Source organism: Mesoplodon densirostris, chromosome 16 (genome assembly GCF_025265405.1).
Source record: "Mesoplodon densirostris isolate mMesDen1 chromosome 16, mMesDen1 primary haplotype, whole genome shotgun sequence".
NCBI classification, from domain to species: Eukaryota; Metazoa; Chordata; class Mammalia; order Artiodactyla; family Ziphiidae; genus Mesoplodon; species Mesoplodon densirostris.
Window position 1 is genome coordinate 11,784,726 of NC_082676.1, and position 25,182 is coordinate 11,809,907.

General features: G+C 54.4%; 1 protein-coding gene across 2 annotated transcripts; it reads left to right on the top strand.

Moving 5' to 3' along the window:
* Positions 1-475: 475 nt before the first annotated feature.
* On the top strand, positions 476-24,806 carry PEDS1 (plasmanylethanolamine desaturase 1). 2 transcript variants are annotated; one of them, XM_060119976.1, is made up of 6 exons: positions 476-706; positions 8,480-8,599; positions 17,637-17,728; positions 18,935-19,079; positions 20,634-20,846; positions 23,322-24,806. In XM_060119976.1, the coding sequence occupies exons 1-6, from the start codon at positions 583-585 to the stop codon at positions 23,441-23,443; spliced, it is 816 nt and encodes a 271-aa protein (XP_059975959.1). In that variant the 5' UTR covers positions 476-582; the 3' UTR covers positions 23,444-24,806. The 2 variants fall into 2 exon arrangements, with proteins under 2 accessions (XP_059975959.1, XP_059975960.1); XM_060119977.1 differs by lacking the exon at positions 8,480-8,599.
* Positions 24,807-25,182: the final 376 nt, after the last annotated feature.

Consider the following 25,182-nt stretch of genomic DNA (forward strand, 5'->3'; position numbering starts at 1 on the left):
GTCCAGTGTGAATCAGCCCCAGCCAGGGACACTGTTCAAAGTGCCTACCAAGCCCTGGCTCTCCCGCCCCGCCCAGGCGCCCTCCACTCGAGTTCCTTGCACACAATAGGCGCTTGGCTGTGCGTGCTGAAGAGACGCCCGCTTCTGGGTCCGCCGGCGCAAGACCTCGGCCCTTTGCACCGGTGGGTAAACTGAGCCCGAGGTGGGCGACGACGCTGCCCGAGTTCCCGTGCGGCTGGCGACCAGGCCGGAGGCGGAGGCGGAGCTGGAGAGGGACTGGCAGGGAGGTGCCTCCACCCCACAACTTCCGCACCCAGCTGCGCCAGCTGCGGACCTGACCCCCGCGCGCCGCGGTTGGTTGAGGCTCGGAGGTCGCTGATTGGCTGACGTGGCCCCGGCGCGGGCCCCGATTGGCTGTGACTCGCGGCCGGGCGAGGCCCCCGCCGCCGCCGCCGCCGCCGCCGCCGCCGCAGCCGCGCCTGGGCTGGGCGGTCATTGGGCGGCGTGATCTCGCCGCGGTTCCGCGGCCCACAGCTGCCGCCGCCGCCAGCAGAGCGCACCGGGCTGGCCGGGCGAGTGGCTATGGCGGGCGCCGAAGACGGGCCGGGCCAGCAGCCGGAGGTCGACGAGGACGAGGCGGCGTATTGCCGGCGCTGGGGCGCGCAGCATGCCGGGGCCCGCGAGCTGGCCGCGCTTTACTCACCAGGTAGGACCTCCGAGCTCCCCTCCGGGCCTGTAGTCATCAGCCTGGACTGCGGACAGCGACCCCGGGTCCCCTATATCGGAACCCCAGCCTCCGGCCCCGATGCAGAACTCCATCCGCGGCTTCTAACTTGCAAATAGCTCCCCTAAGTCCGGGGACCCCACCCCAGCGCCCCTTTCAAGCCCAAGGCAGAATCCCAGCCCCGGGGCTTTCTGGACAGCTCACATCACACAGCCAGGTCCGGATCCTAGCTCGGGGTACCTGCGGCTGCAAAGCGCGCCCCTAGCCTTAGGGACCCCCCCACCCCAGGACCCTGTCCAAGCCGAAGGCAGCCCCTCAGCCACATGCACTGACCCCTAAAAGTCACACCCTATCCCAGGTTCCCCAGATCCAAAATTCACACTCTAGGGCCCCGCCCCATCTGCACCCCAGCCAGGACCCTGAGGTAGTGACCTCAAATCTGGGCATGTCAGGACCCCTGCTCTGGGAACCCCAACTCAGGGGTCCCCAGCTAGAGTGCCCCAGAGGCACTTCCTCCAAAGCCCCATCTTAGATTTATAGTTTCAGTCTACAGACCACCATTCCCCCACTGCATTAACTCTCATCCTATATTTTGGAATCCCCGGTGGTGAGGGCACTGCAAATCTTCCAGTTTAAGCTCCTCTCATATACAAGCCCCAATTCCAGCCGTTTCCTTCCCCCATGTAGATATATTAGCCCCCTCCATTGGGACTTGGGGGTCCCCAGACCGGACCACAACTCAGAGACCCTTGCTCTGGTTCTGCCCCAGGACAAGGTCTCTGGTTTCTTCCTGCTGGGCCTACCATTTCTTTTCCAGCAAGCACCAGCCTCCACCCCCTTCTCTGACTTGCAATTGAGCCTCAAGAATCTCATTGCCAGGCCCCAGCAGGGCGAACTGTCCCCAGGGGTTAAGGGAAGTGCCTTTGAGAACTCCAGAGTCAAGTGACTGGGAGGCCCCTCTGCCTGGGTGTTGCCATCACATCAAGCTTTGTTTGTCAAACATTCTGACATCTTTCCTTTTGCTAGGGGGCAACCACCATGCACAGCCCTTGCCTGGGGTGGGCATGGGTCCACTACCACCTTTGGCTTTTTTCCCTAACTGGCCTGGGTTTGCATACCATCTCTGCCATAACTATCTGTGTGACCTTGGGCCATTTGCTTTCTTGTTGAGTCCTAGATCACCAGAGGCCTTTCTGGACTTGCAATTCCATGTTCTGGGTGTGACTTTTTTCATACCTGACTTGGGCACCTGGCCCAGGATACCATGGTTTCTTCAGCCTGTTCCCCCAACACCCAGCTTGTGGACTTAAAACCTCCTGTGCTCCCTGGGGCAGGCTGGACTTGGCATCCTGACTCTTCCTTTTAGCTGTGTAACCTGGGCCAGGGCACTTTCCTTTTCTGAGCCTCAGTTTCCTCCCCTCTAAAATGGATACAAGATACAAGTTTATCAGTTCCTTAGTGTTGCTGGGAGGAGGAAATGAGATCGTCTACCTTCGTGCAGTGCCTGTCACACAGTAGGCCATCCCTATTATTAAGCCAATAGTCTGACCCTCCCTGTGAGTCTTGGGGTAAGCTGCCTCACCTCTCTGCTTCTCAGACTCACCACCTGGGAATCAAGGGTAAGGATTCAAAGCCTGCCTCCTTTGGTGTCCAGCTATGCCCACTCAAGTAAACCCTACCCACCTTCAACCAAATCATACCTGGGCGTTCTGAGCCTCCTCAATGGACTGTGATCTTCTCATTCCAGCATGATTGCATCTTTGCCCAATTCTGGTATCCCCAAGTGCCCCTCACTCTCTGAAGAGCAGCCACTGCAGGGATTTAAGGCTGCAGACAGTCTCCTGGTGCCCCAAGCCTGCAATCAGAGGGCTTATCTCCTCTTACCCTAGAGTTGGGGCAGGGCAGGGGGAGTGCCTGGAGAGGGGGAGTGAAGGAGGAAGAGACTCGTTTCTCCAAATTCCATAGGCCTCCCTCTGCCTGCCTGTGTCCCTTGGCCTTGAGGAAGAACCTCAGTCTCTGGGCCTGACCTATAAAATAAGGGGCCAGGCTGAATACATATTGAGCACCGTCGTCCCAGGCCCTTTCTAGGCTTTGGGGGCAAAGTGGTGAACAAAACAGGAAAAATGGAGCTGGCCTTTAGTAAACCCAGTAAATAAGGGAAATACCTTACTTGCCCAGTGTGGTGGCAAGTGCTGTGGAACAAACATACAGCAGAAAAGGGAGAAGTGAAATGTTGGGGACAGTGACATTTTAGAGAGGGGGCAGTTAAGGCCTCACTGAGCAGGTGACAATTGAACAGAGACCAGAAGGGAGGGACTCCTGAAGATGTTTGAGGAAGGATTGGTCCAGACCAGGGACACAGCAAGTGCAAAGGCCCTACGGTGGGAGTAAGCCTGAAGTATTTGCAGGACACCAGAGAGGGCTGTGGGCTGGAACAGAGTGAGTCGGGGGAGAGTAGGGAGAGTTTCTGAGATTCCTGGGGCCGGTGATGGGTTGTCACCATGACAACTGGCAGCGATAATAAGGCAGTTAACAGAGTTGACACTTCCTGAGCACTGACTGTGTGCTGGGCACTTCCCTTATGTGCTCTCATTTCACCCTCACTGCACTTGTCTCGGGGCATCCTGGTATTAACTCCATGTTACAGGGGAGGAAACCGAGACCCCCGTAGCCTCCTCGTAGCCCACCCCCGACATGTGTTCTTCCTAACGCTTGTCGTGCCTGGGATTAGGCTTGCGTCTGCCCCCACCAGAGGGGAAGGTCAGCAAGACCAAGGGCGGCATCTCTTTGGCTTGCCTGAACTGCCTGCACCCTGTCCATCTTTAAGACTTGCCCTGGGGCTTAGCAAAGAGTGGTGACCTGCCCACGGTCACACAGACAGTTAGCAGGACCAGAACGAGAACACTGGTCGGGGCGTTCTAGGTTCTGTGTTCCGAATCTTTGCTGTGGAAGTGAGCCAGCCCAAGTGCGTGTGCGGGAGGGGCACCAGTGTTCCAGGTCAGCAGAGCAGCACGCGTGCAGGGCTGGCGGCAGAGACAGTGGGCCTAGCGTCGGCCGAGAGCTGTGAGTTGTCTGATCAGGGCAGCCTCAGCCTGATCCCATGGACCCTGAGTGTCTGGCCAAGGAGTGTCTGACCCAAGCACTCCCCCAGGTCCCGGGAGCCACAGAGGGTCCAGGTTTGGGGTTTGCAGCACCACCCCACCCTCTGCCAGGTGCCGGCGTTTGTGAAGGGTGGGTGGGCTTGGCAGGTCTACCCCAGTCTCACGGGCAAGCCTGGAGGCAAGGCAGGTGTCCAGCTTCCCGGCAGGCGCCAACTGACCTCTGGCTATGTGGGTCCCACTTCTCAGGTACCTAGGCTCCAGGGGTGGATCTTGGGGGGTCACCAGAGCCCCTGTTCACCCACCCTGGCTAACTACGGATGCCCCTGCCCTGTGGGACACAGGGACTCTTAGCGTGGGGTGGGGGGAAGGTGGAGGGTGTCAGGAGCACTGGGTGGGGGTCCTGGCCTGTAGTCCCAGAGCTGAGCCTGGATTCTGTCCCCCAAGACAGGCCTCCCTGAGGCCCCTTCCCTGGCCGGGCCTGGTGCCTGTCATGCTCCTGGCCCAGCTTTCCCTCTGTCTCCCTCCACCAGTCTTGTTCTTTTTCCATTTCTTTGTCTCTCCTCTCTGGCCATACTCATGTTCTCTTTGTCGCCTTATAATCACTCCCTGTCTCTGTCTCCCTCTTCTCTCTGTTTCTCATCGATTTTTTTTTTGAATTTTATTTTATTCATTTATTTTTTATACAGCAGGTTCTTTTTAGTGATCTATTTTGTACATACTAGTGTATATATGTCAATCCTAATCTCCCAATTCATCCCACCACCACCACCCTGCTGTTTCTCATCTTTCTGTGTCTCTGATTCCTGTTCTCTCCCATCTCTCTCTGTCTCTCTTCCTCTGTGTCTCTCTGGTCTCTCTACCTCCTGTCCCCCAACCTCCCTGAGGCCGAGTGTCTCCTAGTGGCCAAGGACCATCAGAAGTGCAGGTTCCAGGGCTTGTCTGACTGAAACCAGAAGAGTCGGGCCTGATACCAAGTCTTTGGCTGTGGCCTGTCCCCAGGCAAGCAGAGATGGCCTCCCCTGCACCTCCCAGCCCTCCACACACAAGCCTGACCCCCTCCCCAGGCCAACAGGCAGTCACTACTGTCACTTAGCCCAGATCGTGGACCCTGGCCAGGCCAGGGGCTGGCTCAGGGAAGCAAGGCTCAGCACTCTGCCAGAGGTGGCCTGAGCCCTTCTGTCCTGAGGAAAATCCTTCCCCTCCCTGGGCCTCAGTCTGCGCATCTGTGAAGCGACACCGTTTAGACCACCTGACCACGCAGTTCGTGCCAAGCTGACTGTCCATGCTGTGACTCTGGTGATTCTTGAGGTACTTTGGACAACACACTTCATCTCTCCAGGCCTAGTTTCTCCTTCTGAAGGATGGGGCAAATAGCCCCCAGCCCATGGCGTACGGCAGGCAAGGGCTTGTTGGGATCGTCCCTGACACTGTCCCTGGCATGTAATAGGTGCTCCATGAAGGCCGCTTATTATAATAGATGTATTTTTTATGGGTCATAGTTGAGGCACTTGTTCTGCAGAAGGATTCAGAGGCCAGAGAGAGAGTTTAGATGGGAAAATATTCAGATTTGGGGACATTCTTCGTGGCAAGGGGAGAGAGCTGGGCTGTCTTTGGAATCAGGACAGCCCCAAACATCCAGGCTAACGAGCTCAGGATCCAAACCCAGTTTTCATTTTTACCCGCTGAGCCTCAGTTTCCTCATCTAGGAAGTTGGGATCACACAGTAACTCCCTGGAGGGACTGAGACTTGAATGAGAGACTGAGAGACTATGCCTTGGGCTTGAAACCTCAGATGACTGCAGGGGCTTGGCCAGGACCGCCACCAAGGGAAGCCGCCCAGTATGAGGCTGCAAGGAGGGGAGAGGACTGGGGTCAACCAGGAGCTCTTGCCCCACCTGATGGAGGCAGGCTTGGGCTGGCCAGAGCCCTATGTTCTCAAAGGAAGTAGGAGAATACAAATTTCGTGTGTGTGTGTTTTTTTTTTAAGTGTAGCTGATTTTTTCAAAACTAAGAGCAAAATATGACAGAGGGAGTGGGTCTGCAGCATCTCTGATGTGGGCTGCACCCTGTACCCCAGCCCATAATAGGCCTCAGTGGGTGTTAGCCATTGTTGTTGTTGCTTTCCCTACAGGCTGGGCGGCAGCAGATCTGTACTGAAGAATCACCTGTCCCTTACCACCACCCCTCCTGGCTTCCTGCTTCTGAGCCCCAGGTCCTGGCCACAAACAGGAGCCACAAAAGGGAAGGCCCTTCTGGGCCTGGTCATGGTGACCCCAGGTGGGGGCCCCTGGGGTGGCAGGGCCCCGTGGCCCAAGGGGAACAGCCCCTGACTGCGAAGTAAGCAGCAAGGGGCTTCTGCATCTGCTGCTGTGTGATGCTGTTGGGATCCTAGCCCTTTCTGGGCCTCGGGGTCCTCATCTGTATGAGAGGGGCTGAGGGATGTGACCCTGGGCATGTCCTTTCCCACTCTGAGCCTTGGTCTTTTCACAGGGCAGCTGTTCGGATTCTGGCTCAGGGTGCAGTCTGCTGCTATACAGCCTGGACAAGGCCCTTTCTCTCTGAGCCTGTTTCCTGTCAGGAACAGTGGGACGCCTCATATTTCCTTCTCACGGTGCTTCAGTGAGGGGTGCCCAGAGACAAAGCCTGGCAGTCTTTCTCTAGGATCGTGGTTGGGAATTTGTTCATTCCACAAGCAGTTATTAAGCAACAACTGTGTGCCAGGACCCTGGTGAGCAAGCCAGGCATGGTCCTAGGCCTCCTGAGTTCACATTTAGGGAGGGGAAGACGGATATTAGACAGGCAGTGACAGTCCCTCATGATATGGGTCCCATGTTAGGGGAGCCTGGGGGTTCAAGGAGGCATCATGGATGGCTTCCTGGAGGTGGAGGTTCCAGGTAGAGATATGAAAGAGCAGATTTGTCCTTGGGACCAGCTGCCTGAGAAACAGTATTCCCAGGGGCCCTGTCACATGTTGTATCACCCATGTGGTCTTTCTATGTCCTTTTGCTTTAATAGTCTTTTATTTATTTATTTATTTATTTATTTATTTATTTATTTATTTTTGGCTGTGTTGAGTCTTCGTTGCTGCACGCGGGCTTTCTCTAGTTGCGGCGAGCGGGGGCTACTCTTCATTGCGGTTCGCGGGCTACTCATTGCTGTGGCTTCTCTTTTTTGTTTTTATTGATGTATTTTATTTATTTATTTTTGTCTGTGTTGAGTCTTCGTTGCTGCATGAGGGCTTTCTCTAGTTACGGTGAGCGGGGGCTACTCTTCATTGTGGTGTGTGGGCTTCTTGTTGCGGTGGATTCTCTTGCTGCAGAGCACGGGCTCTAGGCACGCAGGCTTTAGTAGTTGTGGCACACGGGCTCAGCAGTTGTGGCTCGTGGGCTTAGTTGCTCCGCGGCATGTGGGATCTTCCTGGACCAGGGATCGAACCTGTGTCCCCTGCATTGGCAGGCAGATTCTTAACCACCGTGCCACCAGGGAAGCCCTACATTCATAAATTTTAAGTTCAAAAGGGAGTACGTGAAAAAGTCTTGACCGTATAGGTTTTTTTCCCTTTTTTCACATAAATGGCTGTTTAGCACTTTGCTGTTTGAATTTACCAGTTTGTCCTGGATGTCCCTCCATAGCCACGTATTAACAGTCGACCAGGCTTTTTTCCTGGCTACAGAGATGCCATAAACCAAATTAATTTGTCTGAGTCCCCCGGCAATGGACACAAAGGTTATTTTCAGTTGCTATACCTTCAGCAAAGCTGCAGTGAGTGAATCAGCTTGTCTGAGCTCATGTGCTATTAAAACAGGTGCCAAGATTTAAAGAGACGATTTCACACCCACATCCTGATTGCTGGCTTCTCTTGAGAATTAGAAGGTCTGGCCTCTCTGGGCCCACACTCCCCCTTGGCAGTAGTCAGCCAGTTAGTGGCTACTGCTTTAGAAAGGACACATGTGCTGTGGTGTTCCACTGTCCCCACCCGGCCCACCTCACTTCTTCAAATCACCTGCCTGGCCCGTGGAATTTGAGACTCCTCATCAGCACTGCCTCTTCTCCCTGTGGCTGGAGCCCTAGAGGGGATAACCAAGGCCTTATTTCTCCTTAATTCCTGACTCATTGCCTGGAGCCCTGCTTAATGGAGGTTGGGCGGGGTCTGAACCTCCATGATTAAAAGCTGTTTGTAGCCTCTGCCTCCAAATAATTACCGACAAAAGGGGACAGGTGATGGGATGATGACAGTTAAAAAAGAAGCTCATTGAAATTCCTTCACATGTCTCCAGAGAGAGCCCGAAGGGGCCCAAGAGACCAGTATTCTGATCCTGTCTGCCAAAGAATCAGCATGTGCAAGGCCAGCTTCATGGGCATCAGACCTGTGCACAGGGGCCTGCGCTCAGAAGGGCCCCACCAGCAGGGCTTGGTTTAACACTCCTGGCCCTGAGTGTCTGACCTTCGGCAGGCCCTTCCCCTTCTCCAGGCCTCGGTGACATCATCTGTGAAATGGGCAGGCAATCCCTGCGTTCAGCCTGTAGTCAGCACTGCAGACTCTCAGAACACAGTCGAAGAGCCCCCATGGGCCTGGCTCTGCCTGGCTTTGATCCTTGATCCCTTGGCCTTTGCTCCCCGCCCTGCACTCACCTCTCGCCTCCTCTCCCTGCAGGCAAGCGCTTCCAGGAGTGGTGCTGTGTGTTGCTGTGCTTCAGCCTCATCGCCCACAACACGGTCCACCTCCTGCTGCTGGTTCACTGGGAGCACACGCCCCTCGTAATGCTGGGGGTCGGTGAGTGCCCGCAGCCCTGCCGCCTGCCTCGGTTTGCCCGGGGGCCAGGGACCTACCTAGTGTCTGCGCCACTCTGATGGCGACTTACACACACAAATGGGGTACAGGTTGTGGGAACCCTGGCTCCCATCTCAGTCAGTGGTACCTGTGTCATTCCTGTCACTTGGGCCAAAAACCTGGGTGTCATCCTCTGTTCCTTTCTCTCACGTTCCACTCCAGAGCATCAGCAAATGCTCTTGGCTGTCCTTTTCGAGATGCATCCAGCATCCATTACTGTCCACCTCTACATCCCCTCCCTGGTCCAGCACCACCCTCCAGCCTGGACTATGGTGGAAGCCTCCTCCCGGGTCTCCCCGCCTCCACCTCTGTCCCCCACTGTCCATGCTCCACAGGCAGCTGGGAGAATCCCGTTGGATCCTCCGTGAGGTCACGCCACTGGCCTGTTGTCCCCTGTATACTTAGAATAAAACACCAACTCCTCAGCGCGGCCTGGCCCCAGCCCCACCTCACATCATTTCCTTCCTCTCCCCTGGCTCACCCCTGCTGCCGGCCACAGTGGCCTCTCGCTGTGCCTCCACCAGGTGCTGTCAGGCACACCCCTAGCTCAGGGCCTTTGCACATGCTGTTCCTGTGCCTGGAACTCTCTTCCAGCAGGTACCTGCGTGGTTCCCTGCCTCGTCTAGGTCACCTCCTCCGGGAGGCTCTCCCTCAACAATAGCAGCCCTGCCATACACCATCCCTCACCCCACTCTGTTATACAGTCTGTTTCTTTGTTTATTACCTACCTCCTCCACTCAAATATCAGCTCCCTGAGAGTAGGGATTTTTGTCTGCTACTGTGTCCCCAGCCCCAAGCACAAAGCCTCACGCGGTAGGTGCTCGGTAAATATTTATTGAATCAGTGCATGAATGAGCTGCAGTGTATTAGTACCTGTTGAGTGTTTTCCATCGGTCAGTCCTCACCCACCCACAGACTGGGAGGGTGGAGGCTGCAGTTGTCATCATTTTCCAGACGAGGAGACCGAGCCTCAGAGAAGGGACCGGCCAGAGTCACACCTCAAAACAGAGAGCACGACATAGTTCTTAGTTCACTGTCTCCACTCCCAGGTCCTGGAGTGACTCGGTTCCTTCCTCTCCGCACACCGCCCCTCCCCTCTTGCTTCTAATTCAGGTGTTCATCCCCTCCCCCACCCTGGGCTCCCAGGCTGACAGGGCAGCGGCTGTGCCCTTGGTCCGCCTAGCCAGCCCCAAGTGTTCAGCTTCCACAGTGGCATTAAAAGCATTCTGGTCGCCTGAGCCAGGAGCGCTCAGGCCAGCTAATTGAGCCATCTGGGTCTGGGGTGGGGATAGGCATGTGCTGGGGGCGGACCAGCTGAAGCGGAAGGAGGTTAACCCATCTCGTGCCAGGGAGCCTGGGCCCCGCCCACAGGAGCCAGACATGTCCCCTCTGCCCAGGGGTGAGAAGGACCTGCACCTCCAGCCTCTGTGCCTTGGAGCAGCACATTCAAGGGCAGGGATGTAGACAGTGTGAGCCCCGACGCCCCATCTGGGGGTGGTCACGAGCAGGTCCCTACGGTCCTGGGTTCAAGTCCCAGCTCTGCCACTTGCTGGCTGTGTGGCCTTGGGCAAGTGTCAGTGCACCTCTGAGCCTTGTCTTCCACATCTGGAAAGTGAGACTGCTCACAGCCCCTGCCTCCTAGGGCCTTTGTGAGGGCAAAATGCAGGTGTGCATAACTGCCGAGAGGGCAGCAACTGAGTAGAGGTGAGGAGGGGACACCGCCCAACATTCACGCCCCAGGGCTCAGACCTTCTGCCTCAGTGGTCAGTCTAACAGTGGATATTTCCCAAGCCTACCGTGTGCAGGCCCCATGCTGGGCTCTTTTAATCTTGGTGGCAACTGAGTGAGGAGGGTCTGATCACCGTGCTCTGAGAGGCCAGGTGACTCGCCCGTCGACCCTAACCCGGGCAGCAGCAGAGTCTGGGATTTCATATCCAGACCTGGCCGGGGACTCCGCAGCCTCTAGTTGGCACTAGGTGGAAAGGGTGTTCTAGGCAGTGGGCCCGGTCTGGGCAGAGGATCAGTAGCCCCAGAGCCCCGGGTGTATGTTGTGTGAACCGGGAGGGTGGGCATCCCAGGCAGGTCGCTGTCTCCCTGGTCTGTGGGGACCAGACCCAGGAGACTCCGCACCTGCCTGTGACGGCAGTTGTTCCACCCAGCGCCTTTGCCTCTGGGCTGACGAGGGCGGGACAGTCCCCTGATAGTGGTGTTTGCACAGTTCCTAATGGATTTAAGTAGCCGCCCTGATTTGTGTGTTGACATGCCGAAAGCAAGGGCACCGAAAGCAAGGGCACCGAAAGCAAGGGCACCGTGCCAGCCTACACAGCCCACCTGCTGCTGTCCCCCAAGAGGTTCTGGTGCCCCTGGCAGGCCCCAGAAACCAAGGGAGCCAGAAGCCCTGAAAAGGTGCCCAGTTAATAAATACAGACAGATGACGCAATCCTGGGTAGCAAAGTCAAGATAGGGGAACTGGCAGGGAAGAGGAGAGGTAAGAGGTCGGGGAAGGCTCTCTGGAAAAGTGACATTTGCACAGAGACCTGAAGGAGGTGAGGGAGGGGAGGAAAACAGTGGTCCCTGGGGTGTTCCAGGCAGAGGGAACAGCAAGTGTTGCAAAGGCCTTGAGGCTGGGGTGAGCCCTGAGCATTTGGAGGATAGAGAGGAGGCCCATGTGGCCTGAGAAAACTGACCAAAGGAAAAGTAGTTGGTGGCAGCTGAGGGACAGCTGGGGGCAGTGGGGGCAGGTCGTGCAGAGCCTTGAAGGCCATGGTCTGGATTGGGGGTTTTATTCTACAGGCTGTGAGAAGCCACTGGCGGTTTTCCCACAGGGAGCTGACATCATCTTATGCTGCAGGGAGGATGGATGGGGGCAGGGAGGGCCAGAGAGGAGGTGAAGGTGGTGGCCCGGAACCCTGTAGGGCAGTGGAGGTGGTGACAAGTCGTCAGCTTCTGGATGAGCTGTGAAAGGTGAGCGCCAGAATGTGCTGTCAGGTTGGCTGTGGAGGGGAGGGGGGAGGAGTCAGTGGCCTGAACTATGGAAGAAGGGACCATTAACAGAGGACCCGCATGAGGGGAGGTTCTTAGGATGCCTGCCTGAGGGCCAAGGCAAGGTGTTGAGCAGGAAGCTGGAAATCCGGAAATGTGGGTGTCCTGAGAGTACAGATGGGGTTTGAAGCCCAGATGCTGGCAGAGGGCCCCGGGGTGGGGCCGAGGGACTGTGTGCAAGCGGCCTCCAGTGCTGGGACCGGGAGAGGAGGAAGAGCCAGCCAAGGGGGAGGAAGGGGAACTGGGCAGGCTTGCACAGGCCGAGAGGAGAGTGTGTTTCCAGAAGACTCAGGGATCAACTAGGAGCAGCCAGCCGAGCCGAGCAGCAAGGTGGGCAGTGAGGGGACCACCGGATTTGGCCCGTGGAGGTCATTAGTGACCTTGACAAGGACAGTGTGAATGAGTAATGAATGAGTGGCCCCGGGAGCCCCGAGCTATTTGCCGCACTTGGGGAAACTGGAGGGAAAGTGTGAGGGCTCTGAGCCGTGCCTGAAGGAGTGAGTGGGAGTTTGTGGCAGACAAATGGGGGGGGGGCAGGGCTTCCAGGCGGGGGGCACAGTGAATGCAAAGGTCAGCAGTGAGGTCAGCACTCGCAGGGCCCCAGGTCATGGCCAGCCTCGTAGGTCAGGTGCGAAGTCTCCACGGGATCTGAGCTGAAAGGTGGTAAAGACAGGCTTGGGCCCCAGGACCGTAGGGACCAGCCTTCAGCAGTGTCTGCTCCTGTCTCAGCCCCTCTGTCTCCACACCAGGCCTTGAGGTGGGCAGGGCGCAAAGAAGTCCCAGCCGGGTGACCTGTGGGGAGATGGAGGCCCCAAGGGGCCCAGGGACTGTCTCAAGGTCACCTGGTGAGTCAGGGTAGCCTGGAGTGAATCATCATCTCATATGCTGTCCCAGTGTCCTGCAGGCAGGGTGGTAACTAGGCCCAAGCTGCCCCCAGAGTGAGCCAGCCACCGGGCGCTGACACCAGCATTGGGACAAAGAAGCTTCTGTGTGCCCGCCTCCGCCACCCCTACCCCCATTAAAGAGGACTTGGGCAGCAGGCCTGAAGGCCTGGCGTTGCTGCTCTAGAAACAGCCACCGCCCGTAGATCACAGAGCGGGTTCCTCCCTTAGGCTGGGGGAGGGCTCTGTCTCTCCAAAAAAAATTCCTGACGTCTGCCTAAAGCCCACATCCCTCCCTGCTCAGCAGCCTGACAAGGCCAGGGGCTTGAGGCTCAGAGAGAGGAGTAATATTTAACTACTAACTGTAGCTACATTTGGGGAGCACTTACTATGTCCCAAGGACCTGCATTAGCCCACTGTTATTAACTGACTGTAGTTAAGTGAAGTAAGTACCATTAATATCCCCATTTCCCAGACGTGGACGTGAAGGGTCAGCATCGTCATGAATGGCCCTCGCCTTGGTCTCTGGCCACTCGCCAGCAGCCCTGACCGCCTCAGGGCAGTCCTCACCCTTCAGATCTCCTTTCCTCCTCTGGCACGTGGGATGTGGTGGGGCCTATCACAATGCCGTGAGATAATACACGTTTTTTTAAATGGACTTTATGTTTTAGGACAGCTTTAGATTTACGGAAGATGAGCAGATACTACAGCGAGTTCCCATATACGCCCTGCCCCCAATTTCCCTTATTAGTAACATCTTATATTAGTATCATACGTTTGTTACAATTAGTACACCAATATGGATACATTATTATGAACTAAAGTCCATAGTTTATTCAGATGTCCTTAGTTTTTAGCTAATGTCCTTTTTCTGTTCCAGGATCCCATGCAGGATTCCACATCACATTTAGTTGTCACGTCCCTTGAGGCTCCTTAGCTGCGACAGTTTCTCAGGTTTTCCCTGTTTTCAGTGGTCTGAACAGTTTGGAGGAGTGCTTGTGTTTTGTAGGATGCCCATCTGCTGGAATTTGTCTGGTGTTTTTCTTAGTGGGTTATGTGTCTTGGGGAGGAAGCGCTCAGAGGTCAAGTGCCATTTTCATCACATCGTAGCAAGGGTATGTACTATCAGCATGACTTATCACCGTAATGTTGATCTTGACCACCTAGCCCAAGTGGTATTTGTCAGGTTTCTCCACTGTAAAGGTACTTTCCCCGCCCCCGCCCCCGCTTCTGTACTGTATTCCCCTTGGAGAGAAGTCACTGTGTATAGCCCATATTTAATCTGTGGGGAGTTAAACACCTGATGATGCACTTTTTAACACCTTTGACAAAGCACCCAGCACACAGGAAGCACCCCAATGTTAACCGTAATCACAAGACATTTTTCTAATATTGTTTTTATTATCATTGTCATCATCTGTAAGGATTAAATGCTTAGGACGATTAAGGAGATAAATGTATAACCAGCTTAGGACTGGCCTTGGTACAGTTTAGGGATTAAGAGAGATAAAACGTTATAAAACGTCTCTGGCACAGAGCCTGGTAACTATAAGTGCTCAATAAATATCAAGGAAAAATAAATAAGTAAATAAATGAATGGATGGATGAATAGATAGATAGCTGACGTCTTTACCCTAAGAAGATGAGGGCATAGATCTTCACACAGGCTCGTGAATGCATGTTCACAGGAGCCTGAGTCATACCAGCCCCAACCTGGGAACAACCTAGTCGTCCAGGAGCAAAACGGATAAATTTACTCTGGTACATCCAGATGGTGGAATACTACTCAGCAGTAAAAAGGATGAACTCCTGATACACACAACCACATGGATGACTCTAGAAGCGTTATGCTAGTGAAGGAAGCTAGACCCAAAAAAGCACATACCATAAGAATCAATTTGTGTAAATTTCTAGAATTGGCCAAAACCAAAGTATAATTATGGGAAGCAGATCGGTGGTTGCACGGAACAGGGGTGGGGAGGCACTAGGGGGACTGCTGGGGGGCTGCGTTCTCCTGAAGGCAGCATTTAGGGGCAGGATTAGTCCAAGCTGTTGGGACAGGGGCTCAAGAGGCACCTCAGCTGACCCCTCGCTGTGCAAGTGAAGATGCTGAGGCCCAGAGGGGGCAAAGGGCTTGCCCAGGGTCACACAGCAATATGGTAGCAAGAGGTGAGGCCCCCGACCCTTGATCTAGCTCCCCCTTAGCTCTTGGCCACAGTGCCTCTAGTCCCTCCTGGTAGACGCAAGGCAGTGTGTACACAGCATCCTGGGTAGTTTGCAGTAGGAGCTCTATTAATGCCCCTGGACCTACTGAGGTACAGTTTAAGGGCACGAAAGCGTGCTGGTTTTGGAGGCTGGTAGACTCACCTCTTCCCATCCCATGGCTGCCACTTCCAAGCCATGGGACCAGGGGTGACACTTCAACCTCCCTGAGCCCCTTTCCTCATCAGAGAAGTGGGGAAAATAAATGAGGCTGTCACCTCAGATGGTGACAAGTGCTGTGAAAGAAGTAAAGCAGGGAGATGTGACCAAGAGCACCTGCCTGGGAGGAGGGCTTCGCCAGGGTGTTGGTGATGTTTGCTCTGAGCTAGAAGGCTGAAGAGGAGCCAGCCACTCGGGGATCTTCAGGGAGAGGGTGGGGTGCCAGGTAGAGGACCAGCAAGTGCAAACGCCCTAGGCTTCCCCAGATTCCCCAGCCCAGGTCCACCCTCCCAGCACCGTCACTAAGGAGCATGACTCCGTAGCCCTGGGCGGGGCCTTGTGTGCACTGGCCTTCGAGCCCTGCCAAGCCCTCCCCTCTCACCAGCCCAGCCACCCATGCAGTGTCACCCCCTTCCCCGCCCTGACCTTTGGCTTCTGCATGCCAGGAGGTGCTGTATGTCTCCACCTGGCGGCCCACTTGTCACCAGGAACTTGCAATGTATGCAGCTGTATCTCCCCTGCCCCACCGCCATCCCTCCCATGTTTGGCGTATGTGGAGTGGATGCTCCAGGGCTTCTGGAAAGCCTTCATTCACAGCCACCCCTAACTCGGGCCCACACACCAGAGCTGCATGTCCACGGTGACGCACACACTCACTCTTGTTCCCTCGCTCATGAGTCCTGCTCTCCAGGGAGGCATCTAGGGGATTTTCTCAGCCTTCACAGTACCTCAGGGCCCTGGTCCCCTGTCACTAAGGGGCTATGGGACCTAGCAGAACTCGAATAACCTTTAACTGGCCCAGCTGACCCTTGGACAACCAGTTCACACCGAGAAACTGAGTCTGGGAGGGGAGGAGGGGTTGCCTGAAGTCATGTGACCCAGTGGGCTGCATTTACCAGCACTTAAAACTGCATTTGTTTTGTGTATTTGTTTACAGCTTCCTCCCCCCCACCCCCCCATATCTCTGTCCCAACGACGTGAGCTCAATGTCTGATGCACCTCTGGCTCTAGAGCTTGGCACACAGTAGCTCCTCACAGAATGTCGCTTGACAGACTGAATGACTAAATAACAACAATAATAATATGTATTGAGGGCTCACTATGTGCCCCACACTGTACTTAATGCTTTGCATTGATTCATTCAACGAATGTTTACTGAACCACGTTATGTGTGAGGAATTGGAATGTAGCCATAAACACAAGACTAAAGTCCCTGACTTTGTGGAGCTGATATTCCTGTAGGGGAGACAGTAAACAAACAGAAATGAAGTCCAAGGTGATAGGTGCTCGGAAAAGAAGATAGGTGCTAGGAAATGCTGGAAGATGGGAGTGGTTACAATTTTAGATTAGGCGTCCCCAGAGGACCTTTGAGGCAAAGATCTGAAGGAAGTGAGGGAGGGAGCTGTGTTACCTCTTGGGAAAGAATGTTCCAGCAGAGTGAAGAGCAAATGCAGAGACCCAGAGGCATGTAGGGGGGTGTAAGGGAAGGGGAATATGCCAGTAGGGCTGAGACACAGAGGGAGGGGAGCGTGATGGGGGTGGCACTGGTGTGTTACCTTGGGCAGCTTGCTGGCCACTCCACCTCAGTTTCCGCATGTGGACAGTGTCGTGGTGCATCCTGCTGTGTTATATTTGGACCCCAAGGCAGGTTAAGAGCCCAGCTCTGCCAGTTGCCATCTATGCGACCTCAGTCTAGTTATTTCTGTTCTCCAAGCCTCAGTTTCCGCCTCTGTAAAGTAAGAATAAAAATGGTACCAACTTCTAACAGATTGTGAGAATTCGTTAAGATCAAGCATGTAAAAAAAAAAAAAAAAAAAGATCAAGCATGTAAAGCACCTGTGTCCGGCACTGAGAAAGTGCTCGATAAATGGTAGCTGCTGTGTTTTTTTTTTTTAATCATCATCATTCGCATCCATCTAGAGGAAACGGGGGCACAGAGAGGTTGAGTAACATGCCCAGTGTCACACAGCTAGTGAGTGACAGCTGGAATGTGAGTCCAGATGTAACAGCACTTAACCTCTGTATTATACCGAACCCTCAAGTGAGTGAATGGTTTGGGGGTCTCTGAGGGGACTCCACTCCAGTTCTGAACAAATTCAGAACGAAGACAAGGAAAAGGCTGCTGGAGGCCAAATTATCCCACTTACTGTTGATAAAACTTAGGCCGCGGGGAATGTGGCTTCCATCTGGACCTAAGGTACTTCCCGACACCAAATCCCAGGAGGACATTTTCATCTGGTTACCAGCAGCACTGGGGCAGAGTGGGCTTCCCTACCTGGGGCGATTGGGGGTCAGAGAGAAAGGGACCGTTGGCTCCTAATAGGGAAAGGTTGGGCTGATCTGAGCACGCCTGGTTTACTCTCTCCAGACTCACCGTGCAAATGAGGCCCCACATCTCCCTGGGGAAGAGCAGGTAAAGGGGCAGGTTGAGGCCAGGAATGTTATTCCTGAGGCTCCATTCACAGGGAGCAAAGTGTCCCACGTAGACAAGGAACACCTCCTGCCCCAACCAATGAGTGAATGAGTGAGCAAGCAAGCAAGCGAGTGACTTCCTGATTTAGGGTGGGGAGTGGGCAGGGATATCCCTCTTGCCCACCTCCCCCCCACCGCCCAGCTTATGCTCCTCGTGTCCACAGTTGCAGGGGCTCTCATTGCTGACTTCTTGTCTGGCCTGGTGCACTGGGGAGCGGACACCTGGGGCTCCGTGGAGCTGCCCATCGTGGGGAAGGTGCGTATGCTGACCCAGCCCCGGAGCCCAGCCCATCTCCTCCAGGAGGAGGTCGGGCTGTCTGACCTGGGTGAGTCCCCTTTCCTCTCCGAGCCTGTTTCCCTATCTGAAAGATGGGAACTGTGGTTCCAGCCTGACCGCCCCCATGCCCCTCCTCCAAGACTAGAACAAGAATCCCCTGGGATTTTCTGGAAGCATCAGGCGTGGGACAGAGAGCTTTGATCCATGTCCACCTCACCGGAACCCCTTGAATTTGGGGACCACGCCACATCTTATTCTCTTTTGCCTGCCCTGCTACACCGCACTGTTTTCATTGAACTTTATCTTGAGTCGGTCTGACTTTTTTGATTGTGGTAGAAAATCTGGTACAAACGTAACCAAAGAAAGGTACTGATTCGTGTAATGACAATGTTAGTAGTAGAGCCAAATTAGGGCATGGCTGGGTCCAGTGGGACGGACAGACCATATTCTTCGGACTCAGTCCCTCTCCATGTCTGTCTCTGCTGGCTCCACTCTCGTGTAGGCTTTCCCCCGTGAGGTGGCCAGGATGGCTCACAGCTGCCTAGACTTCCATCCTCCCAGCTCGGTGCCCCCAGTAGAAGAACTCCCCTCTCCCATAGTTTCGGCCAGAGTCCCATAGCTCATTCCCATTGGCACAGCTTGGATCACACACCCATCCTTCATCCAATCAAGGTGGCCAGAGGGGTGGGGTGCTCTGATTGGCCAGGCCAGGGTCCCGTGCTCACTCTTAACTAGGGGGTGGAGGAGTCAGCCCATTGGAGCAGCTGGTACTAAAAGAAGAAAGGGAGGCTGTTACTTACCAGAAGGAGGGACTTGGACGTTGGAAAGAAAGAAAGGTCCTGCCTGTCACTGGGAGGGGCCTCCTCAATTGTCTTAGGGTAGGGAAGGAGGGTGGAGATGGTCTCCAAACCCCGCCATAGCCCAGGTCAGGAGGCTGAGGCCCACAGGGGGGCAGTGCCAGCCCAAGGTCCCCACCAGGTCATTTCGACCCATCTTGCGCTAAAGCTGTTAGACCCAGACCCTGAAGGCTGGGTGGGATCTGCAGCAGTGGCGTGGTGGGACAGCATCTCAAAGGCAAGGAGGTGAGCCCGCGTGGAGTGTGTGCAGGAGGTCGGGGAGAGTGGCTGACCACCACAGGCTGACTGGTCGGATGGATCCCCCCTCCCGCCCCCCTACCCAACCCAGGCTTTCATCCGGCCATTCCGGGAGCATCACATCGACCCGACAGCCATTACGCGGCACGACTTCATCGAGACCAACGGGGACAACTGCCTGGTGACGCTGCTACCGCTGTTAAACATGGCCTACAAGTTCCGCACCCAGAGCCCAGGTAAGAGTGCCCCCTGGTGGGCCTTCAGAGAGCCATGGGGGACAGGCACACACGCACCCCTCCCATGCGTCTCCTGTAGCTTGTGTGTGTGTTTGCCCCTCACAGTGTTAGAACAATTTTTAGTTAGTTTCCCTCATGTAAAATTGGGATATTTGACAGAAAGATCTGTGTTTCCAGCTTCTCTTGAACAATCCGATCTGGCCACCCTGGGTCTTTGTTCCCACTTGGCTGTACTGGGCCAGAGCTGAGCTGCAGGGGCCCCCCCCTTAGACAGAGATGCACGCTCTCCACTTTGCCACAGTCCCCACTGCTCCCTGCTGTCCAATGCCTGGCCTGCCTTGCTCATTTGAATTACCTCCCTGGCCCAGAGGGCTTCTGGTTTTGCTGCCTGGGCTTAGTGGAAAGAGTATATGTAGCCTGCCAACCCCGTCCTGAGTTCAGACCTCTGCCCTGACTATCTGGGGGAGGAAACTTGTGCCAAAGCAAGTCACTTCACCTCTCTGAACCTCAGCCACCTCGTCTGTCAGGTGGGGGTTGAGTCCTTCCCCTGTGCCAGATCCTGTTCTAACAGTTTGACACGGTGCTGATCTTTAGAGCAGCCCCGCTGCAGGGAGATGTGATGAATGTCTGTGGTGTTGGGGGTGCTGCCCTGCCCACCTCCTCTTGCCCAGTTGGGGGCACCTGTCCCCCAGCTGCTGTGAGCGTCCTGAGAACTGCCAGGGCAGGTCCCGCCTCTTCCTTTGGGATAAGCCTGAAGCCAGTGACCAAAAAAAAAAAAAAAAAAAAAAAAGCCTGCAAAAGCCAGCCCCCTGGCCTCTGAGCGGGACCAACTCTATGGAGTCATTAACATTTCTAGACCCCCCCCCAACCCCACCAGGATCAGGCTGAGACAGGACTCCCCCTACCCCATCTTTGCTTAACTCTTCTCCTGCCCTGTCCTGCTTTCCTCACTCCCTCAGATGTTTTTCCAGAAGAGGATTTCCCGCCCCACCCCGCACCCCCCCAGTCAGATGACTCATGTGCACATGAATCCTTGTCTCAGGCTCTGCTTCTAGGGAATCTGGACAAAGACTTATTCTCATTTCGTTGTTGAGGAGCTTGAGACTCAAAGAGGTAGAGTCGTTGACCCAAGTTCATACAGTTAAGAAATGTCAGAGCAGGGGGGAATTCCCTGGTGGTCCAGGGGTTAGGACTCCACGCTCTCACTGCCGAGGGCCCAGGTTCAATCCCTGGTCGGGGAACTAAGATCCCACAAGCCGCGCGGCGTGGCCGAAAAAGAAACAGAAATGTCAGCGTAGGGATCTGCGCCCAGTTCTGCCTCATTCCAGAGCCCACATTCTTAACTATTACCTATGCTTATTCCATTCTGCCCACTGAGCAGAAGAGGAGACTGAGGCCCAGAGGGGAGTCTGAGCTTGCCCAAGTCCAGTTGGGAGGTTGGAAAGAGGCCTGGGTGCTATCTGGGAAGGGAGCTGGGCCAGGCTGGCAGTGGGCCCCCACCCTGTGGACAGCTGTATGGGGCCTATGGTAATCCCCCCTCTACCCACGCTGCAGAAGTCCTGGAGCAGCTGTACCCCTGGGAATGCTTCATCTTCTGCCTCATCATCTTCGGTACCTTCACCAACCAGATCCACAAGTGGTCACACACGTACTTTGGGCTGCCGCGCTGGGTCGTCCTCCTGCAGGACTGGCATGTCATCCTGCCTCGTAAACACCATCGCATCCACCACGTCTCACCCCACGAGACCTACTTCTGCATCACCACAGGTACGGCTCTAGGGTAGCGTGGAATGGGCTGCCCCCACTCTGACTGCAACTCCATCCTTAGGATCAAGGGACCCAGGTCACAGTGGGAGGTGGTGCAGTCCTGCAGGAACATTCTCTCAGAACACACATTTCTTGAGCGTCTACTACGTGCCAGGCACTCTTCTAGGTGCCAAGGACACAGCAGTAAACAAGACAGACACACACACACACACATACCCCCTTCATGGAGTTGTGATTCCAACCACCCATCCATCCAGCAGATATTTATTGAGCACCTACTATGTGCCATAGCACTGAACAAAACAGGCAAAAATCCCTGCCTTTATAGCATTCACATTGTAAGAGGGGACATTCCAAGCACTAAAAAACAAGTACTATATCTGATTGTCCTAACTGCTATGAAGGAAAATAATGCAGAGGGTAGGAGAGGGAAATGGGGAGCTTCACCCTTTAAATAGGGTGGTCAGGGAATGCCTCGCTGAGAAGGTGACATTTGAACTGAGGGGGAGAGAGTCATGCAGATCTGGAGGAAGAGCTCTCCAGGCAGCAGGAGCAGTAGGTGAAGGGCCTTGGAGGCAGGACCCACATGCCTGGTTTGTTTGAGGAGCAGCAAGGCGGCTAGTGTGGCTGCAGTGAGAGGCGTGAGGGGTCGAAGGGTCGGAGAGATGGCAGAGTCCAGGTGTGAGAAGTGCTGTGAGGGCAAACAAAGCAGGATGAAGGGCAAAGAGTCGTGGGGGAAGGGGGCGTAGCTGTTTATAAAGGAGATCGGAAATCTGGAAAAAGTGGGGGCGTTCCCTGCAGATAAATAGGGACAGATCAGTCCAGGCAGAGGGAACAGCAAGTACACAGAGGCCCTGCGGCAGGAACAGGTGACCCAGGAGTAGTAAGGAGGCCCACGTGCTGTTGGTAGTTAATGGGCCAGTGCCAAAGAGGTGAGATGAGGTGAGGCGACCAGGTTTTCCAGGGCCAGCTGGGTATCTTTTTAAGGTTAAGTATACCACACGTGCTGTGAAGTCAGACCCACTTGGGTTCAGCCTTCAGCTCCTCCATATGTGACTTGTGGAGGCTCACAAGCCTCCCTGGTTATCGTTTTTCTCGGGGCTACAGCTACCTCCTTCACATACCACCTCCCAGGGCTGGGGTGTGAGTGGTAAGGTGGCAGATGCAAAGTGCTTGGCACATAGTAGGTACTCAGTAAGCTACTGGTTTGGGGGCAGGGGTTGGGGTGTTTAGTTTGGTTTTGGGGGGTTGTTTTGTTTTTGTTTTCTGGGGGTTTTTGCCTTTCTGGAAGAAGAACTGAGAGGCACAAAAAAACATTTTTTGTACACCCTAAAGTCATGCTTTCTAGGAGCAGTTGGAGGGGTTAGAATTTAGGCTGTTGTGGAGATCATTTAACTGTTCAACCAGAACTGGGATCAATCTTGGCTTGGCCGGATACTAATTGGGAAACTCCCCTCCAAGCCTTCTTTTTTTTTTTTTTTTTTTAATTAATTAATTAATTAATTAATTAATTACTTTTATTTTTGTCCGCGTTGGGTCTTCGTTGCTTCGTGTGGGCTTTCTCTAGTTGCGGGCAAGCGGGGGTTACTCTTCGTCGTGGTGCGCAGGCTTCTCGTTGTGGGGCACGGGCTCTAGGTGCACGGGCTTCAGTGGTTGTGGCACACGGGCTTCAGTAGTTGTGGCTCGTGGGCTCTAGAGTGCAGGCTCAGTAGTTGTGGCGCATGGGCTCAGTTGCTCCACGGCATGTTCATCTTCCTGGACCAGGGCTCGAACCTGTGTCCCGTGCGTTGGCAGGCAGATTCCTAACCACTGCGCCACCAGGGAAGTCCCCAAGACTCAGTCTTCTCATGTGGAAAGTGGGACTAATAATAGTATCTACTTCGAGGTTCAGGTGGTAGACTGTAATACAGATTAAATAAGATTATGAGCACTGTTCATTGAGCACCTACCATATGCCAGGCATCATCCTAGGCAGTGGGATCAACAGTGAAACAACATGGGATCTACTGTTCGGAGCTGACATTCTAGTTGGGAGTTGGGGATAAAAACCAACACAAAACAGGGAGGTGACGAATTAATGAGAATGGTTACAGGTTATCATAAAAGCTGTAAAGAAATAAGAAAGGGTGACATGACAGGACTGGAGCGCTGCTAAGCGGTAGTCAGGGAAGGCTTCCTGGAAGAGGTAGCGTTAGAGCCAAATGATAAGAAACACTGCCTCCATGCCTGGCATATAGTAAGCACTCAATAAGAAGGCGAATGAGGGGATGAAGGCATGTCTGAGCAGCCTCTAAACCCATTGGTGGGAAGCCCCTGTCCCAAGATTCCTCGGTCAGTCCTTGTCCCCTGCCCCCTGCAGACTTACTGTCAGTTCCTCCCCTGCCCGAGGCAGGGCCAGCTCTCTCTCTATGTCCTCTCACTGCTGCTCTCCCATTCAACCCCTCTGCACACCCCCCTGCCCTGTTTCCACTGCAGGCTGGCTCAACTACCCTCTCGAGAAGATGGGCTTCTGGAGACGCCTAGAGGACATCATCCAGGGCCTGACAGGCGAGAAGCCTCGGGCAGACGACATGAAATGGGCACAGAAGATCAAATAACTCCTCCGGGCCACCACCTCGTTGCCAACCTTACCCAGCTCCCCCAAACCGAAGCCATCTGCCAAATTCCAGCCTCCTTGTGCTGGCCCCTCCAGGTGGAGAGGACACCTCCTGGGCTGGGCCCGGGCACCCCCAGCCCACCCCTTGTGACACAGAATACTTGAGCCACTGATTTTTTTCATTTCGTTTTTTTCATTTTCTTTCCTTGACCCCTCCCCAGCCACCTGAGCTGCTCTGTCTGCCAAACCTGACTCTGCAAAAAAAAAAAAAAAAAAAAAAAAGAGCCCCGCCCTGCCAGCCATCCCTTGGGTTGAGGAGAAGTTCACCAACTCCCCACACTCCCACCACCCCTTGCCCCACTGGGCAGCCCTTCAGCGTGGCTGGTATTGGGGCACTGAGTCGTCTGTTCCCCTTTGCCCTCAGTGGTCTAGGAGCCCCCAGGCACACCTAACTGTCCCTGAAGCATTACCCTGCCATGGACCTGCAGACTGACCCCCAAGGCCTGGGTGGATAGACAGCCCCAGTCACCACCTTCAGCCTAGCTTGTCCACCCAAGGATGGCAAAGTGCAGCAAGGGTCTGGGGGCAGCTGGCCAGGCGAGGCTGGAATTTCCTGATCAAGTCTGGACCCCCCTTCTTCCCCACCCCTCCCCCATCTGCCAATGTGATTCCAGCCAGAGCTGATGTTTCTAATTGGAGGATGTCTTCGAGGGGCACAGCCCCTGCAAAGGGTCTTGGTCATTTGGAAGGGGACACAGTGTCCCCTCTGGCCAGGGGTATGTCAGAGAAGGAAGCGTGGGGCTTTTTTGTTTCGGTTATTTTTTTTTTTTTAACGGTGCTTGCTTGTTTAATGTAAATAATAGAAAGCCTTAATATCTTTTCTGTAACACGGAGTAATATTTTAATGTCATGTTTTGGATGTACATAATATATTTATAACAAAGCAGCAAGAGTCTACTTAACCTCGCTGCCTCGTATTTCCTGGTTGGCTGGGGGAAGGGAAGTAAGGAGCCTGGAGGGTGAGGCCCCACCCCTACCCTATTCCCAGCTTCCCTCGCAACGCTGGGCTAAAGATGAGGTCTTTGTCAACTAAGACAGTGAATCAACGTTGACATCTGCTCCAAACACTTCTGGAAGGGACCCGTGATTTGATGAGGAATGGTCTTCATGCAGGAAATCATGGTGATAGAGTAACAAAGGCTGATCCTTATGGGTGAATTCCTTTGGCAAATGTTTATTGGCACCTAATGTGTGCCAGGCTCTGGCCTGGACACCGGGGCATGGAAGTGAACAAACAAACAAGGACTTACCCTGATGGAGCTGACCTCCTGGGGAGAGAGACAATAAACTTAAATAAACGCACATGGACATTCAGATGGTGATTTGTAAAGAAAATCAAACATCTTGGGATTACATCAGAAAGGTAGGGTGAGGCTGCTTTGGCAGGGTGGTCAGGGAGGGCCTCTCTGAGGAGGTGACATTTGAGCTGAGACCTGGAGGAGGAGATGGAACCAGCTGGGGAAAGAACTGGAGGGAAAGCCTTCCTGGCTGGACAAGTGCAAAGGCCCTGAGGCAGGAACAAACCTGGGGTTTTTAAGAGAGTGTGGCTGGATGGGAGTGAGCAAGGGGAAAGTGGAAGATGAGGTTTGAAAAATAGGAACTAGTTGTATGGAACCTCACAGGCAAGTCGGGAGACTGGACATTTTAAACAAGTATCTCGTTCATTTATTCATTGAACAA